Genomic DNA, 19,778 nt, shown 5'->3' with positions numbered 1-19,778 from the left:
GGTTTCCTCCCACATTCCAAAAAACATACATGGCAAGCTGATTGAACATCATAAATTGTCCCTTGGTGTGAGTGCGGATAGTTGTTTGTTTCTGTGTGCCCTGTGATTGGCTGGCAACCGGTTCAGGGTGTTCCCTGCCTACTGCCCGAAGACAGCTGGGATAGGCTCCATCATGCCCCGCGACCCTTGCGAGGATAAAGTGGTAATATCAGATTAACATCAACATTTTGGTCCTATAGGTAAAGCTTACATTCAAAAAAAGGCAAATGAACGGTGAATTAATACGAAACACTTTGACTTGTAGTCATTTACACGTTCACGATGACAACTTTGTCAAAACTATACCAAATCAAAGTGCAAAGTAAGCATGACAGTAAATATAAATCAGATTAAAACAATAATGCAAACAAAACTGGGGTCATCACTTCACATTTTTGTGGTCCGTCTTCCATGAAACAATGATTTGTAAACACGTGGATTGCACTTGCACTTTCGTCCTCATCTGCTTCTTCTTCTTCCCTCTTGGTTCATTGGCAAATTACAGCTGTTTGCATACCGCCACCTACTGTACAGGAAGCACAAGGCGCTTCCATATCTAGTTAATGGAATCAATCCTGCGTATATTCAGCCCCGCGAACACACACACACACACACACACACACGAGACAATCGGGTTGTGTTTCTGCCATTTGTCAGCAAAACGGGCTTACATCCGGATTGATGAAATGGCCACCTCTGCAAGTTTTAGTAGCAGCAATAAAAGGCTTGGATTTGTATCTGCGCTACATGCCTGGCAAAAGATTATACGATGTTTACGGTAACACAGACAAGCACCGTAATTCCTTTAGTTTGACTCCTTTCAATTTTGGCCCGGTCTTTATCAAATTGCATTCAAAACTGGTGGAGAGCCAACCCTGCTGTTAGGAAATAAATCCAACAGACACAAAGATATGTTTACTCCATAAAACAAATCAATTCAGCGTGTGTCCGTCAGCAAACACGCGGCTTGTTTCGTATTCTGTTCTGTTTCATCGACGCCCACTGGAGGTTAACATTTTAAATGGCTGTAAAAGCTCGTTGGTGGCGAGCTGCCGTGACACCATCGTGTTGGGGGGGCAGTGGGCCAGGATTAGATGAATTGTGTCACAGCCATTTGCAGCTGCAAACTGACAGTTGCCGAATGCAGGGATGCGAAGGTAGTGCGGTGTTGTGCCAAAAGGCGGATCAATTTATGATGCTGTGACAGCGCACGTCTGCCGTCTTTCACGTGTTAGGTGAAGAGGATTGTGGCGAAGCTGGAGATGTGGTGCCTACTGTCAGTGCTTCAGTATGGATTTTTTAATAGCAGCGGGATACGCTCAGATGGTCCACTATAATAAACCTTATTTATTATTAATCAGAAGAGGGCGAGCTTTAAAATGAATCTTGCACCGACAGTCCGTTCAACCTCTCCCACAAGAGAAGCGTTTGCTTTTCTTGCTGTAAACTCACATTGGTGAGGAGTTTAAAAGTTTGAATGTCATTTCTTTTTCATGTTTTTTTTTCCCCCTACACTGAAGATCTCATATGTCGTACACAAACTTTTTTAGCGAATTATAAATCGCTAAGATTTGGAAATTTAAAAAATGGAAATTTGCTGCAAAAACATTGTTAAAAAAAACATCGACACAAACGTTAAAGAACATTCATGTGTACCAACAAGAAAAAACCTGTTTATCTTAATGCTAACAAACCAGCACAGGCTAATAAACTGCATCGAGTACAATCCTCACAAGTATATATTCTTTATTTGCTAACAAACCAGCACAGGCTAATAAACTGCATCGGTGTCATGGTATTAGAACCCTTAAAGCAACAGATATTTGCACACTAATGGTGGAGCAACACATGCAAACATAGAGTACAATACTCACAAGTATATATTCTTTATCCTCTGTGAAGAATGACTCATGTAACTGCAGCTTACTGAGCAATTGTGAACATCTCCTTCATGTATCTCTGCATATCTGTATTATACTGCCCACAAGTGGCAGAGGTGCCCGCACCAGAAAGAGCAGCGTACATGCAGCAAACGTGCATGCAGCATGGTTGCAAAAATTTTTTGGAACACGCCTCCTAAAGAAATGAGTCATTTTTCTTTTTATGCAGGAACGTTACTCAAGGCAAAGTGTGCATAGGTAAGTTTGGTGTGGAAGAACATTGACTGGCCCTGACCTCTAAACCATCAAAAGCCTTGAGCATCAACCTCTGATTTCTGATTTCTGTTCCGGCATCCAACTTTTGCCATCAAAAGAACAACAAAACACTCTAGTTGGATAACTTTAGATTATTTTTCCCTATCCCGCCAAAAAGCCAGAGGGCAGCTACACAATGTGACGTCTTAAGAAATAAAACGGAGAGTGAGAATTTTGGGTGGTTGTGACATTGCCGTCCGTCCTCATATTACACAGCTCAAGTTACTACTCCTAAGCCGTCTGGCTCGAGAAAGCAAAAAGAAACCACAGAATGATTCTGGCACAGGCTGAAATACTGCTTTTATTTATTGAGGTTATGCGAGAACTGCAAACTGCACTCTACTGATCCATCCTTGCTGCGGTGCAGACAGCATGCATCCATTAGGTCTCACTGCGGATTTATCAGTAATAACACAGCCGAACGTGCTGATCATCTGAGGCCGTTTGATGTTCTCTGCTGACGCCACCGTGTAAATATTTGACCTTCGTGTGATGAAAGTTTGAAAAGTAATTAGGCTTCTGCAACATGTTTAATAACTTGCTCAAAATTGACACCCAAATGTTTGTTTGGAGCATATTTCTAGGTAATGACAAATATAATATGACCCACAACACAGATTTAATAATTTTGTACTTTGTTTTGGGAGAAGCAAATTCTTCTGGCCACTGCAGCTTTTTAAAAAAATTTATACTGTATAATATAAAAGGTGCTGGTGAGAAATAAATGAGAGAATGTGGATATTTGTGAGACTCTTGGCCTCAATTCAATGATAGCACTCATTCATTTCGGCGACAGAGACTCTCCACGCTTTGCTTTTTAGCAACTGGAACATACAAAATTATAAATATAGTTACCCACTATATTATCTTGCAGGCTAGATCTTGCTTCATACCCCAAAATATAATTTTTTGTCGTTTCCTTTCTTTAGATTCATCTCGCTAAATAGCGAGCCAGTGTGCTGTGTCGGACATGCAGTCTGTAATGCGGTGATCCAGATGTGCTAATTTACTTAGCCTCGGTGAACATGCTCTATTTACTTCCCATTAGTATGCTGGGGTTGCATTCCAAGAATAGGAAAATCTCTCTGAATTTTCTGGACTCCCGTTTCCATGCTCGTGTTGGAGTGAGCAATAGGATGCCGCTCTACCAACTTGTTCACTTGTCAAATACCGCAGTGTGTTTTTACTCCAATGCAGTAAAAAAACACAACAAAACAAGCATTTCAACATAATCCACCGAGTTTCCAACATTCTATAAATCTACTAATTGATGCTACCTGTTTCTACTTAGACGTCTGTATCAACTAGTATGTGTCTGTCTGTATTTTTCCCTGTTTGAAATTGAATAGTGTGAAACAAGACCTCATGCTCTGCTGAAGCGAATTCATGTTACTTAATCTTTTCACCTCAAGATAATTTTTGTAGTCCTCTTTTGTGCAACAATATGATAAAACTGGAGTTTCCTCCCTGAAGCTGCAGAGCAATGGTGGTCCCCCTTTCCTCAAAACTATCTTGAGCATGAAGAACAAGGCTGCACTCATCTTTCTCACCAGTGTTCACATGCTTACCTCCCGTTGGGCCTGAAATATTAATGGCCGTGTTTTATTCTGGAATCGGGAAAGTGACCTTCATGCAAGTGTGTCCACAGAGAGATTCTGTGTTCATTTCAACACCAGATTTTGGGCGTTAGTATTAGGAAAGAAGTCATAGAGCAAGCCAAATGTTTGAACTGTTTTATTGAACTATTTTTATCATCTTGTCAGTGAATCTGCTGAATGGAGGCAGACAGTGTAGCCTTTTTAAGCCTTGTCATTAAAAAAAAAAAAAAAATGCCCAAATTTTTTTGAGCTAATTATAAGTAGCTAAGATTTGGAAATGGAAAAAAAGGGAAATTCACTGCAAAAGCATTGTTTAAAAAAACATCAAAATAAACATAAAGAACATTCTGTACCAACAGGAAAACCCTGTTTATCTTAAGGCTAACAAAGTGCATCGTGTCGTGGGATTAGAACCCTTGAAGCAATGGCCATTTGAACACTAATGGTGGAGCAACACATGTAAACATAGATTACAATACTCACAGATGTATATTCTTTATCCTCTGCGAAGAACGACCAATAAAACTGCAGCTTAGCAAGTGGCAGAAGTTCCTGCACCAGAAAGAGCAGTACAATGTCCAGTAAATTGAAGTAAAAGTTTTTTGAAGTACAACACTGTATAACTTATTTTTATTGTTAAAAACATTACGAATACTTTTGTTGGGTTTTTCAAGAGACTGGAAGGAATTAATGTCATTTTCATTCATTCAAGGAAAGAGGATGTTTTAAGTTACGAGCGTAGTCACGGCACTAATTAAATCAATCTCAATGCACTGCTGTGTATGTATTTATGAACTTCAGATTTCTATTTTCCTTGTTAATGTCCTGGAATTTTTTTTTCTCTCCCTACTCTTTCAGAAAAGACTGACAATGAATTAACCAAATGAGTTGGTCTTTCCTGCAGTCTTACGGGCAGACACTGAAGGCAGCTGATCGGACAGAAAAAGCCAGCCCAGGCTTTACTTTGACACCCGTGCTGCTGCTACTACAGCTTGGCACGCCACATCGTGTCACTTAGAGGGAGGGGGGGAAGAAATTGGCGTGACCATGACGAGTGTCGACAATGCAAAGGGAGCTAGTGCTGCTTCTCCTGCTTGCTTGGGCGTTGTCACTCTGGCCTTAAGTTTGTTGGCGTCTGGGTCAAGATGGTGTGACAGGGGCAGTGCATGGTGGCGCGCTCCTGACAGCGCTGGTCATGTGCCCACAAGAATTCAGATCAAATATGTCTGCCTCTAATTTCGACATGGACTGAACAATTAATTGAAATCAATTCGACGTAGTAATGTAGTAGAATGTCATTTGCAAATCGCAAAGGCTGCAATTTGGGAAAAAAAAAGGTGACAACTACTACTACTACTACTACTACTACTCCCACTCCCACTACTACTTAACCACCATAATGATAAGATATGCACAAGTACAACATCATGTACACATACACTTACACTTAAATGTTAAATCATACCAATGGCTTTTTTTTTTTGCATGGGATTATGTATATGGTGATGGGTTAGTTAATAAAACACAGTAAACCCTTCCAATCTGCAGGATTAGAGATGAAGCCTTACCGTGCATAGCAAGTAGTTGATGCCACCTCCAAATTTTTTTATAATTGCTTTAAAATGTATGAAGCTCCTTTAAAGTGAAAATGAATGTTTTCTAAACTCGACACACCACACAGAAGAGTCCCTGACAAATTTAAAATCATAACAAAATCCTAATAATAATAAAGTATCCAAAATGAGGCATCAAAATCCCCAAAAAACAAGCCAATCTCTCTGCGCTCAGATGCTATGAGCGTGTCCGCTTTTGACCACACCCCTTTCACCTGTGGTATGAGAACGGGGAACTGGAAAGTGGTTTTGCCAACCTGAAGCCCTGGTCCACTTCTGGCTGTTGCTCTTCTGTCTTTCTCACCGTGAGATGGGCACACTCGTGGTCGACAACGAGGCGCTCAAAAGCGGCCAAGTCCACAGAATAGCTTTCAAGTCAGACTTTAAAAAAAAAAACATTGTCTCCCTTCCTCGCGTTTCTGTCTTTCTGACGCCTGCGCACTCCCGGCTGACAATGAGGCACTCTAAAGAGCTCAGGCTCTTGGACTACCCTAAGGGAAGAGTATTGCACATCGCAATTGTGCCAGATAACTGCTGATGCGAACGAAGGCACTCAAGTTCCTACATAGTGGGTTAGGGGCAACTCATACCAGATTTCAATGCTTCATATTTTTTTTTTTGCCACGTCGCAAAAATCAGGTCAACTGAAACAGTGCTACGTATATCGCTCAACAATTCAGTACATACTGTAGTCAAAGCAGTCTCTCCGTTAGATGGCATGCTGTCTTACATCTGTCACATAGTAGTGGCCTCCTTTCTTTTGTGGAGCCACATGGATCATTTTTAGGGATTGTTTTTCTCCGTTAGAGAAATAAAATTCAGAACGATATTCAACACTCGACACTTTTGTTTTTGCTCCACTTTCGAGTGAGATATTTCCATCTACACAAAAGGCCCAGTTTTTTTTTTTTCTGGAACAACTGCCACAAACTCTTCCCCACAAAGTTGGAAGCATCACTCACTGTTGTGCATGTCCATTGTCGTGCACTATGTATCCTAACGTTTCACCGTGTCTCCCTTGGCTCCACCTGCTCCACACTTTGTAAAATAGTCTATTTTTACCACAGTCCTGTAAACAAAAACTTTGCCTCCAGTGATGCGGTGAGCCTAAAAACATCCTTCTTCCTTCTCGTGAGAAGCAAACACACACTCGTATACGTGCTCTCCATGCGTCTCACAAAGAACAACATCAAGAGAGCCGACGACCCAGAGGAGCTCCTGTGATGTCACTGACAGTTCAATGCTCGGCTTGCTTGTTTTCTGGGAGACAGTTTGAACTCTAATCCAACTTTGTTCTTCTCACAAAGATGTTTGAGGGTTTTTTTTTTCTTGTTTTTTTTTAAACTCGAATCTTTGATTTTCCAACAGGTGCTGGGGAGTCTGGGAAAAGCACCATCGTAAAGCAGATGAAGTACGTATGATGACAATGTTCTCTTTTTCTCTATCGTACATCGATGATTTCGTATTGTTCATATGAATGCATCATGGCTTTGTTGATTTTTTGGTTAATATTCATTTGAACATTTTCATTGCAGACTGTGTCTCGGATCATTTCATTCAAATGAGCTGAAACAGCCTCTTTGGCATGAAAACAACACTTTTGAATCATAGTTAGATCAAAGGACTTTAATTGAACCCGAAATGTTGCCAAAGATAAATAAAAGAATAAAATGTAGCATGTGTAGGCTGGAAATTCTAAATCTGCATTGCATCGGGTTCTTTTGTCCAAGAATATAACGAGTTCGCTAATGTGGCTACTTTTTGCTGTTTTGCTGTTTTCTACCGTTTTTTGTCACTCGTTTATTGTTTTATTGTTTGTTGTCCATGTACAGCACTTTGGTTGTTTTAAAGTGCTCTCGAAATACAGTTGAGTTGAGGATGTCTCCGGATACTGCTGCGTTCATTTTCCCCTCAATCCCGACGAGTCTGCCGGTTCCTCCCGCTGAAAATCATCCTCACACCATGTTGCTGCCACCACCATGCTGACACTGTAGCAATGCTATTGGTCAAACGATGCCCGGCATTCGCCCCAAATTCAAAAACAATGTTTTCGGTTTGTCATTCTAGAGTGTCGAATTTTGAGTTCAAAAAATGAATGTATCCTATTTTAGAACAAGGCTGTAAGATTGTGTATTTTGAATTGGTTTGCAATCTTTTTTTTTTTTCACCAACATATCTAAATTTTTCAATACCAATGAAGACGAAATGTAACAAACAGACCACAAAGAGTTGTGTACTCACTACGATGTTCCTCTGACCATTCTGACATCCTCACTAAGTAGTAGCTCAATATTTGCAGTAACCATGCAATGTTTTGATAACAGAAATCTGCTCTTGCGTCTTGGGTGGTTTCCATGGGATGGTGTGGCCTCTGTTGGCTGTACTTGCTTCTTACGACTCAAAGTACAAGAACAGCAGGACGGTGTTGTGCCAGTGCACCGATTCGAATACACGTAGGATCCTAAATGACTTAATTATTCACATTCCTCCAGGCTAGCCAGGCATCGGATCCATTTTTTATGAGCTCCGAGCAAAAACAGTCTGTCACCTTTTTTTTTTTTCTGAAGCATGATTTTTAGCACAAACATATACACACACACATACACACACACATCTGTGTCAGCTTACTAGAAACAAACATGAATTGATTATATAACGCCACACACGGACGGACGGATCCTCCTGACGCCGCTGAGGAAAACGATCCTTTTTCTAAATGTGTCTGCTAAATGACTGCAGTTGTTAGGCAGCAAGCACTTTTCGCTTGAGCGTTAATAGGATTACGATCTCGTGCGTTCTCCCTCTACGGGCTGATTCATTAGTTTGAAAGATTCCATTTTAGCATTAGATAGTCAGATTCCTCTTTCAGGTGTACAGAAATGGCACCGATGAAATCGGGCTCGGGGGAAGGCGGGATCGACAATGGTGCTGAACACGCAGCACGCTCACGTGCTGAATGACGCTCGGTATACATGGGAGCGGATATGCACATCCAATGGCCACAATATTAGGTACACCTAGAGAATTTGTTTTGCATTATTAAAGACACTTTGGAGCTATTATTTAAGCCTTAAATAATCATATATTATATATTTATAAAAATAATATATAATAAGGCATTCATCTTGTATTGACGCTTAAGCCTTTCAGGGACTGCAGTTCCTACAAGTGGACAGTTTATCATGTTTTCAGGTTACAGGGTGCATGAAAGGGTTAATGTGCATTGTAAGTGTTAAAGTTGGCTCCCGTGTCAGTTGAACTATATCTTGATATAAATGCAGCTCTGTCATGTTTTGAAGTCATTGCTTCATGGTCCAGAAAATAATGGAGTACGGGCATTGCGATCATGTTAAAGGACATCATGCCTAAATTTCATGTTGTTTGTGTCAGGAGCAGATTTGTGGCCTAAATCGAAAGCTACATGCATTCATGCTTTTTTTTTTTTTTTTTTGTGACTGACTTGAAAATTCCTCTCTGTTGTAAAGTTAAATACGAAATCATTATAAATGACAATCAAATGTTCCGCCTGTAATTCAGATCTTTGGTGCTGTAAGCTTTAAGGCAGGGAGGTCCAAATTCGGTTCTCATGTGTCACTACGCTGTATGTTTTAGATGTTTCCCTCCTCCGACACACCTGTTATTTTATTCATTGTTCTCAAGCCCTTCTGATAATACAATTAGATGGTCCATCCATTTTGAAATTATCATCTCCACAGGATTATCCACGAAGACGGCTACTCGGAAGACGAGTGTAAGCAATACCGAGCTGTGGTTTACAGTAACACCATACAGTCCATCATGGCCATCGTTAAAGCCATGGTCAGCCTCAAGATAGACTACAACAACCCTGGCAGAGTGGTAAGATCCCGCCCACAAACATACATTTTTAACAACGTAAAATTTCTCCGCATATTATGATATACTGTTCCGTTCCACTGACCAGATTTTCCTCATATGTCCTAATAGACGGCATTTCTTGCTTTGTTGCTTATCTTGAGGCAACCCCTAACGTCATTTTCCCATAATTAGAAAAAAAAAAAAAGCGAGTAACTTTAATGATCTCAATTCATAGACGCTATCAGTCGAAGCTGATAACCAAAACAGCAGCACCAAAGCCCTTGTATCGAATATCGCCAGTTTGTACATCTTTACCATCCTCAAGTGACTTCCCTCATCACCCTCAAGATGCACACGTTCCAAAGTCACATGACACTCAAGAAAGACCTGATGAGCTGCAAATGTCTTTTGTGTGTTACTGAACAGGAATTAAAAACTGTCTAACCTCATTGCTGATGCAATTTTCAGAACAACGTTGAGGTATGCCAAATGTCTTTCATGTCGTGTTCTTCACGTTGCATGATCAAGATCAATTAGCTTGAAGATTTACGGCTTTGAACTACAACAAGTTACAGCATTTTCTGTCAGAATAATTCGTGGTTGAACTGACTGAATATCTGTGGTGGTCAAAAGATGTATAATACGCAACGTATATTACCAAAGGTGAGGAGCTCTGTGACTAAATACCTCCCCTTTTCAATTTGTTTTCGAATCTGACAGGGAAGGGTGTCGCCAATGGGAAAAGAAAGCCTCTCACATGAGAAAGTTTTGCAGTTTCTTCCACCGGCTTCACGAAGCAGTTTTGTTTTTTATTTTTATTATTTTTCAAAACTGCTGGCTGGCAATTTGTTTAGCAGAGCATACTGTATTTGATTGCCCAGGTGCTTTCTCAGCATCCATAATGATGACATTGTAATGAGCTCCTCAGAATTCGGGTGGCCGATAATATTCTATTTTTTAACGACTCTCATTAATCTTTTCACTTAGGCCACTTTCTTATAGGTCCAGTTTTACATAACACACAAGCATTTTGCATACCACAGGAAAAGTTGATTATTGTGGGAGTGGTGGTATACCGATTGCAATGCATCAAGCATTGTATTATTTTCAGAACCGTATCGGCGCCACATGTAAATGCCGAGAAACGATTCCTGTGTGAAAGAGTGCCAAATGCGTTGAGAAAAAAAAATTCATTCACAGACCTCCTCTGAGACTGTTTGAAAGCCCATCTCCCGCTTTGAACGTTACAGAAGATTTTTTTTCACGGCAACGTATCGCATCAATTTGTACTATCTTAATGATTTTGTGTTTGTGTGACTTTGGACTCGGGCTTCAAACGGACAGTTTAATTAGCCGTGGCATAATTATCATACACTCACTGCAAGCTCACAAGTCCAACTAATTATTAGTGAAACGAAGACGCGGAAATGCGTTTAAAAAAAGCGCCGTTATCAACATCAATGGAGCAGCCTTGCGCGTTGTGCAGTGGCCTTTGAAGGTCTCGCTTCAAGCCGTTAAAAGGATTGTGCATGCACATGCGTTCTGTAGCCTTTAAAGCAAAATGGACCAACTGCACCACTCAAACTTACTCTATCCTGCATGTGGCTATACTGTTATGCATGATCAATTGGAAACGTGTACAAGGGAACCCATGTCAGTCTTGCATGTCAAAGAAGAGAGAAAACTGGCATGTATGTGAACTATCTCTGGCAAATGTAGATACTATGAGGTACTAACAGGTTGTATATCAAGAAAAGCTCTGAATGAAACCATGTATTATTAGTAGTGGTCACAGGAGTTGTCAGTGGCGTCACACCAATAATGGGGGATGTGGGTGTCTCACCCCCCCCCCCCCGACTTTTTGGACACCCCTACTTCAGTAGTACCGCAGTATTATATACTCCAGACTGTCCAGCCTGTGCTGCAGTGGTCAGTTTTTTCCCACTAAGTCCACCAGAGGATGCTGTAGCGAAGAAAAAAAAACGGTAGATTATCCATATGTCCAACTGTCCTGCTTTTAAAATGTGGGAAGAATCCGAAGTATTATCGTCGTGGGAGTGCTGGAATAGGCTCCAGCACTCCCATGACACATTAGGTTAACTAAATACTCCAAATTGTCCGTGGGTGTGAATATGGTTTTTTTGTCCCAACGTCAGCTCGGAAAGCCTCAACCTCTTGTGCGACCCTAGTAAGCAATAGAAATTGGATAGATGGATGGATTTTGCATTACAGTATGTCCTGAATGTCAGCCCCGGTTAAGTATGAAAAGTTATAGTTGGCCTGATTCAAAGAAATATGACCTAACATATTCACGCTTGCTATCTGAAGTGGAATAACGAGACAGTAAATAAGGAAGCGCGGCTGTAATGGCATGAATTCAAAAGTCAGATTGCATATGAATGAATGAACCTATTTATGTGCAAATAGCACAACTGAAGGTCAAAACTAGTCCATTTGTTCATCTTTCTTCTCAACTCATATATTCTTTTATATCACTTGCAGCTACTGCTCGTCGGTAGAAAAATAAACATTATTTTTCCTCAACAATCCCAGTAAAGCCTAATAAATCAATTTAACAGCGCCGGTCATGCTCCATGTACTGTTTCCATGGCAACTTGAGGTTGAGGACTCTGTTGTCCCATACAAGGGAAACAGATTATGAGACTGTAATAATGTAACAGGCTCAATTCAATCAATATTCAATATACTGTAGTGAGGAGTTGCGGTTATAGAAGATGGATGGATGGCTGGATGGAATTCAGTCATGACTGAAACTCATTCAGTGTACAAGTTTAAAGCAACTTTCGTCATTATATAGTATAGGTGGAGGTAATTTATCTACAGTATATCATTTTTTTTGGAGGGATTGGCATTTGACATTTTTGAAAAATCATTTAAAGGGACGCATCTGATGATCACAGTGCTAAAAGTAACCCAAACACAAACGTAACCCATAACCCGAACCCCTAAACATAACCCGTGACCCGTAACCCGAACCCCCCTAACGCTAACCCCGTAACCGCTAACCTGAGGACCCAACCCTAATCCTCTAAACCTAACCCCTACTGCTAACCCCTAAACCCAACCACAACCCTAACCCTAGCCCCTAAACCTAACTCCAACCCTAATTCTAACCCCTAACCTTAACCCCCCCCCACCCCTACTGCTAACCCTAACCCTAAACCCAATCACAACCCTAACCCTAGCCCCTAAACCTAACTCCAACCCCCCCCCAACCCTCCCCCCCCCCCCCCCCCCCCAAGCGTAACCACTAACCCTAAGCCCCAACCTTAACCCTCTCACCCTAACCCCTAACACTAACCTTAACCCAATTCACAGGCCTAACCCTAATCCCTAACCCCGGACACTAACCTCTAACCCTAACCCCAGCCCCTAACCCCTTACCCTAACCCCCTAGCTCTAACCCCTAGCCATAACCCCTAACCCCAACTCTCTAATCCTCCAACCCTAACATTAACATTTAACCATAACCCTAACCCCAACCACAACCCCAAACCCTAACCCCCTAATCCTTAAAACCCACGCCAACCCTAACCCTAACACCTAACCCTTATCCTAACCCTAACAATAAACCCTAACCCTGACCTCAACCCCTATCATCATGGATCAACAACACATGTTGTGAATGTCGCGATTAGAGAACAGCAACACAACCTGGATAGAGTTCTTCAAGTCTAGTAGCATATTCCGTTATTATTCCCCATGCAGAATTTTGAATACGAGGATCCGTGTATGTCTGTGTGGTCCCCGCAGGACGACGCCCAGCAGCTCTTCGCTCTGTCCGCCTCCGCCGAGGAGCAGGGCGTCCTACCCGACGACTTGGCCAACGTGATCCTGCGGCTGTGGGCCGACGGCGGCATACAGAGCTGCTTCGCCCGCTCGCGGGAATACCAGCTCAACGATTCTGCGGCATAGTGAGTGGGAATCTGTATGCTTCGCAGGCACGTTTCCAGTCGGGGAAATAATTCAGTTCACTCCAGATACCGTCTCACTTTTTCAGCAGTTCACATGCAGTCCGCTCCAATGCACAACAGTGTCCCACCACGATAAATGTAAATGCAACTTATTGAGTTGATGTCTTTTTAAATGTGTTCTTTTTCCTCAATTCACACTGTGTTAAAAGAGGAGGGGTAGCCATGTTTGTCTGCACCGTGGTGCTTATTGATGGGATGTTTTGCGCCACACGCGGCTGGTTATATTTCTTCAGATTTAGCGATGTATCGAGTTGTGCCTCTTTTATATGCTCTGTTGGCACTGGAAAACCTGCTTTGACCTCCCCGGGGAGCCATAGAGACTGGCAAGATATCATCTGTTACCTGATTATTTAGCCTTCCCTGCGGTTTGATTCTTTAATATGTCAAGCAGATGAGTGCAATCATCTTGCCGGATGGCTGGAAAAAAAAAAACGGAGTAAACTATGACAACAGGCCTCGTGATGATGAATCCCTGAATACTTTCCTTCATTATTGAAAGTGCACATGTTTTGCCACAGCTGCTCGCGTGAGATGATAATGCCAACCTTTAGAAAAGTCTCCCTGGGTTCGCTGTGATGAACTATGATGACCGTTGATTGCAAACCAAGTTGCTGATAGTGGTGGCACTCAATTTTGAAAATCAATTCAAATGATTTTTGGCCGATGAATAGACTTAAACAACAAGAGTCAATCAACTGTAATTGAGTTCAGTTAATTTTCCATGAGGCTGCTATATGCACAAACGCAAGTGCCATTTTGAAAAATATAATACATGCAAGCAATTCAAATGTGGAACTTTAAGAATCCTTTATTATGGTGTTAGCGTCACCCTTTTGTTTGTGGACTGCGTTTATACAATGCAAAAGTGTGGCCTAGTTGTACTGCAAGTGTAATTAAAGAAATATAACCTCAAACTCAATTTCGACATTTGAAAGGCTCAAAGTCATGAGTTCATTGAGCTCAACTCACTTCACAACAAGGAGCATTTCAGCAAATATTGAAAAGTTAATAAAAAAAAAAAAGAGACTTCAAGCTGTTTGCCCGTGCAAGTTGAAGCTTAATGTCAAACTAAACATAAAACAAAGAGAGTTACTTGTTGTGTATGTAAAACAACCACATCACTGTCAACGGCTGCTTGCTTTATACGAAAACACAATGTAAAATCCCATAGAAATAAAATACATCTTTGTGGCCAAGTTCTAACTGTTAAAGCAAAAGTTATTGGAATACAAGTGGTGTGACAGCACATGCGCACAGGCAATCCAGCAATACTCACAGGCACATATTCATCTTCTGCGACAATAATATTGCAGCTTACTGAGGCAAGTTGTGAAAATCCTCTCCGTTTGTGTCCGCATGACTGTATTATACTGCCCCACACTGGACAAAACGCACACCAGAAGAAGCACAAGGATTAATTCAGTTTAATCACCTTAAAATTGTTTTTAAAAAACAAAACAAAACAAAAAAACGTGTGTTGTCCAGCATTCATGTGTGGCATTTTTAAGGGGCAATAAAGAGCCAGCGTGCCTCAGTGTTATCTCATTGCCAGGAATTTGGACAGTGAGAAGAGTTCAGTTTGATCCGTAGTGCTGAAAAAGACTCAGTGTCATGAAAAGTGCTGTTCATATTTTTTCCTCAAATGAATTCAAATGCAAGGCCTGCTAAAAATACAACTTTCTGAGTGAAACAAAGGCTGACTGGGCTAGACAAGCTCCCAGCTGGCCATGAGGATGTTGTTAATGATGTAATGCCGCTGTAAGTGAGGTGGGCTGTAAACACAGATGGGCCTTCACTTGCTCACTGACTGACAGCCTGCTGGAGAATGTTTCCAAGATAAGACGCCCCTTTAATGAGTCTTCATGAGACTCATTCAAAGCCACAAAAAGACTTATTTGGTTGGAGAAGATACACAGTATATATTTTTTATTCCATCATGTCCTTGATTTGGCATAAAAGTAAAGTTTGAAAATCAGAAAAATGAACTCATTTGACCTGTGAGTTCCTCTCTTTTTATGACAAGTATCGACATCTTCCACAAGTACCTGACAGCTGAAAATCAGGCCGGTATCGGTTCATGGTGTGCGTCCTCACCCATCCAAAGTTGTGGGCTGTGGCATGAAACATGAACATCAGCGACTGTTGCCAGCTTCGCATACTGCCTAAAAATTTCAATAAATGTCCCATTGATTCTTGTGCATTGACATCGCACCTTTTTGTGACACAGTTCGGGAACCTTAACTACATGAACTCATTGGCAGCAGGTGTGCACGTTGGAGGGAAAGTCCTCCTCTGCCACCTGCTGGAGACACACGAGAACAGGATCATGACATTTTGTCACCCCTTTAACTTTCGCTGTAGAATGACACCTATCAACACATATTTTTAGAATCAATTAATCCACCAAGTAGCCCATCAATAAATGGAATAATTGGATACAGATTTATTTTAAACAACAAAACCATCAGGTATTATTTTTTAAAATTAATAAAACCAAGCATCAATCCAGATCAGGGGTGTCAAACTCATTTTTGTCATGGACCACATTTTAGTTACCGTTTCTCTTGGAGGGCCGTTATGACTGAAACCAAATAAAATAAATCAATAATGTTTTTTTCAACTATTTTTTAAGTTTCTGTAATGAGGGGTGTGGTTACAAGAAAATGCTTACAATATGTCTCCTATTTATTAAATATGAGAATTTAACATTTTGGTAGAGATTTTAGCAAGCATGATGGAAGTTGACATGTTTGATTTGCTTTCGCGGGCCATACAAAATGATGTGGCGGGCCAGATCTGGCCCCCGAGCCTTGAGTTTGACACCTGTGGACTAGATAAAAGATAGCGAGCAAATGGGAATTAAAACCAGAAAATAAAGTGCCCTTGAAGACGTGCTGTTGGAGTTTTGTTTTGTAGTGCACAGATTACTCATTGTTATCTTCTTTTGTTAGTGTTAAATGAATCCAAACGTTGGACATTTTATCTTTTACGCAGTCTTTCCTCCTCCATCAAGCCAGTTTATTTCTACGAGGAGAGGGGCGTTCGTTTGCCGTAGCATTAGTCAGTGGAAAAATGATCACGGCAAAGCATCGAGGTGGAGATTTTGCCTCGGCTTCCTTTTATAATGGAATTACTTGAATTCTTTTATGAATCATTTCTGTCCTACTTCGCTCTTGCTGTTATCTTGTCAGGTATTTAAAATCAATGTGGAACTCGCTTTGCCGTAGGGCACTTCCGCTTCTAGGTTTGATGAAAAGGAGATGAGGATTATCCCGGGCGTAACTGGTGATCTGATGTGTGACGTTGACAACCTCCGTCATCATGTGTCGAAATCAGTAGTTTGCTTGCTCGAATGGAGAACAAGGTTGAAAAATATCCTTGGATAATTTAAACCTGGCTCACGCTGGAAAACAAACTCTTCCCTATTTGAAGTGAGAAGTACATGTGACGCATCCACTGCATAGAGGACACATGACCGGCCCCACTCCTGCTCGCACCACTGCAGGAGCTGTAATAACCATCCATCCATTTCCTACACTGCTTATCAGACATCAAGCGTAGGCTGGGACAAGGTCTACCAAATGTGTACACAAGCGGGGTCAGCGAAACAAATTTCCATCGAACTGAGTCAAAAATGAATGATGTAATATGTTTTGGGACAAGTTCATTTCAATTCAAAACATCCATGAGTCATTTATAGTCAAACGCACTATCAACTGGAGTCATCATTTATTGCAGCAGAAGAGAATTTCCTTCATTAAAAGCTGCTGACCTTCAAAAACAACGCTGTCCTTTTTCTGTAAACAGCAGTAAAAAAAATTAAAAAAAGAAGCTTTGGGTTAGTTTTATGGTGTGCTGAGTGCTGAGTGAGCATTTGATTCTTGGTTGAGCAGGTGGCATGTCCCCTGAGAAGCGCATCGTGCTTCGTTCGGCTCATCTACGGCCTCATCCATCATCTCGTTTCAGGCGCTCGTGTTCAAAAAGAAGACTCCGCTGATTTAACAAGTATCACCTCAAATGCCGGCGGTGTATTCGGTTTCAACAAGGCAAAAAATGTCTTTTTGTCAACGTCCTTTCTTCTTTAATTTTCCTTCCAACATAGCAACATGCAATGAAATTATTCTTTTTTGTGCATGTTGGTATGACTTTTTTCAGTTGAACAGACTACGCTGAAAAATAGTTTTTTTTTTGTTGCAAGAAATGCTTCCTCTAATATTGCAACTTATTTCTAAAGAAATTAGTACTTCATAAAAAACTATCATGAAAAATATGATTCTTGGATTGGCATTTGTCAAGATTATACTTAAGATGACTAATAATATGACTAATACTCGTGCTTTATTTCCTGTAATACTGCAACTTTTTCTCCCCCAGAACCTTTGTTTTAGATTTTTTTTTAAAAAAATCCTACTGTGTTTCATTTTTTGGGGGTGGGGGGGTTGTTCCTTAAAAAAAAAAGTACTCTGATTTTTCAATTTCCCTCCTAAAAAAAGTAATTGTAAAAAAACGTAACATTTTATTTTTATAATGTGTGGCTTTCTTTGGTGATACTTTGATTTTATATATATATTCTCATTAAAAAAACATTTTAGAATGTTAGGACTTCTTAAGCATTGCAACTTCATCATCAAACATATGATTATATTCTCACACCCTTAATATTGCTTTGTTGTTCGGGATCCATTTCCAAAGTTTTGAAGTGCCATTTGTAAAATAAGAGCGTGCCGAAATATTGATTCCCTTCTCAACTTTCTTTGTAGTTACCTGAACGATCTGGAGAGGATAGCCAAAGCGGATTACATCCCCACCCAGCAGGACGTGCTGCGAACTCGTGTCAAGACCACTGGCATTGTGGAGACTCACTTCACGTTCAAAGAGCTGCACTTCAAGTAAGGCCGCACCGTTGCGGATCTTCCTGCAGTCAAAAAAACGACCACCAATCCCGCCCACTCACGCTAAAAACACATCAAAGCGGTGCTCACCTGCTCTGAAACAAAAGCTATCACCGACAGAAAAGTGCTCATTTCGACATTAATCGAACCTTGAAATATGCAACTGCGCCAAATTAAAACGGCAATTGAAAGCTTAATTATCATGATTACCCAGAGAGTAAATAAATTTGTTCCACAACCCCCACACTACATTTGTCTGTTTAGAAAAAGTGATTTTGATGCGCGGCAATAAAACACGACGAGACGCAGCCTGAGCACTCGTGCGGGATACTAATGGATTGACACCGCCGCTTACAGAGGATGTATGGACAGCGGTGGTTTATGTGTTCAAACATTTGATAAATGGGCCTGTGCTAACAATTATGGAAGTGCATATAGACGAGAACAATATGTCTCTAAATAGTAGCACAGTTACCCCGTTTGAGTAAACTTGAGCGGTCATTCTCAAGGTTTATGCAACAGTCCAATAAGTGATCTAAAAACATTTTTCTTTCGTACTTGTAAATGGTCAAAACAATCTTTCAACCCAGGAGTAGTAGCGGTGATGATAGTAATGTCATTCAAGTATACAACTTTCAGTCTTTTTGCGAGGCATTTCTTCAGTGTCTCTCATTGATGCCCGGTCAGATGCTTTTCGACCTCCTTCACTTCAAAAAGCAAGCTCATAAAATGTTAATATACGTCCAGGGATTATATGTCACCTGAACTTTCTCTCCGTGTGTCTTTAAGTACCACTGGGCTTGGCTTGCCTGCACCTCGTACACACTAACTCGCTTATGTGTGTCCTCTGCGTCACCCCTGCCTTGCAGGATGTTCGACGTGGGAGGCCAGCGATCCGAGAGGAAGAAGTGGATCCATTGCTTCGAAGGCGTCACGGCCATTATCTTCTGCGTTGCGCTCAGCGCTTACGACTTGGTCCTGGCCGAGGATGAAGAGATGGTGAGGATGGCACGTTCAGCCTGCTGTGGCATGTTGATCTCCACCCAAGATGATTTCTCGCTCGTTGTTACAAGGCTTTGAACATGTCTTCTTATCATTGCGCAATCCATTTCTCTCTCCAACTAATTGAGTGTTCAAATCCAAAGTGGCTTGAACCGTTTGACCCCAATTATTTGAACAGGTTATGTGTTAAATGCTTCAACATGCCCCAATGCGAGTCCGTGCTTTTGAAATGTTGAACAACAGCTCCCTCTGGTGGCACACTGAAAAAAAAGAATGACTCCAGTAAACTTTTCTGCCAAGAGAGCAGAGAAATTTTGAGAAACTTGGCATGATTTCTTTTAAAAAGATATCAGCTAGCCACCTAGTTAAGCCCCCCCCCCAAAAAAAGCAGATACTGTACCTACACCTATAAAAGTTTAGCATAAAGATTAATGAAATCATAATCCATAATGCTATTGTGTCTAACATATTTCTTATGCCTACACATCCCAACATCCACTTTAAGGTTTCACATTGCAACAAGAACACTCGCCACCACCGAGCTCAGGCTTCCAGGCCTCCACTGAGCCATCGGACAGGCTGTGGGCTCCTAATCTTTACCATTCAA

At 41.1% G+C, this 19,778-nt stretch overlaps 1 protein-coding gene across 2 annotated transcripts in view; it reads left to right on the top strand.

Moving 5' to 3' along the window:
- The window catches only part of LOC109522231 (guanine nucleotide-binding protein G(i) subunit alpha-2), a 35,504-nt gene that overhangs the window by 13,506 nt on the left and 2,220 nt on the right, over positions 1-19,778 (top strand). For both annotated transcript variants that reach the window (XM_019880582.1, XM_019880583.1), the window contains exons 3-7: positions 6,814-6,856; positions 9,162-9,303; positions 13,057-13,217; positions 18,038-18,166; positions 19,039-19,168. In XM_019880582.1, the coding sequence (XP_019736141.1) occupies positions 6,814-6,856; positions 9,162-9,303; positions 13,057-13,217; positions 18,038-18,166; positions 19,039-19,168 (605 nt within the window). The remainder of the gene's footprint in view (positions 1-6,813; positions 6,857-9,161; positions 9,304-13,056; positions 13,218-18,037; positions 18,167-19,038; positions 19,169-19,778) is intronic.

Source organism: Hippocampus comes, unplaced genomic scaffold (assembly GCF_001891065.2).
Source record: "Hippocampus comes isolate QL1 unplaced genomic scaffold, H_comes_QL1_v1.1 scaffold68, whole genome shotgun sequence".
NCBI classification, from domain to species: Eukaryota; Metazoa; Chordata; class Actinopteri; order Syngnathiformes; family Syngnathidae; genus Hippocampus; species Hippocampus comes.
The sequence above is the reverse complement of the archived record's forward strand: the minus strand, read 5'-3'. Positions and strand labels throughout refer to the sequence as shown.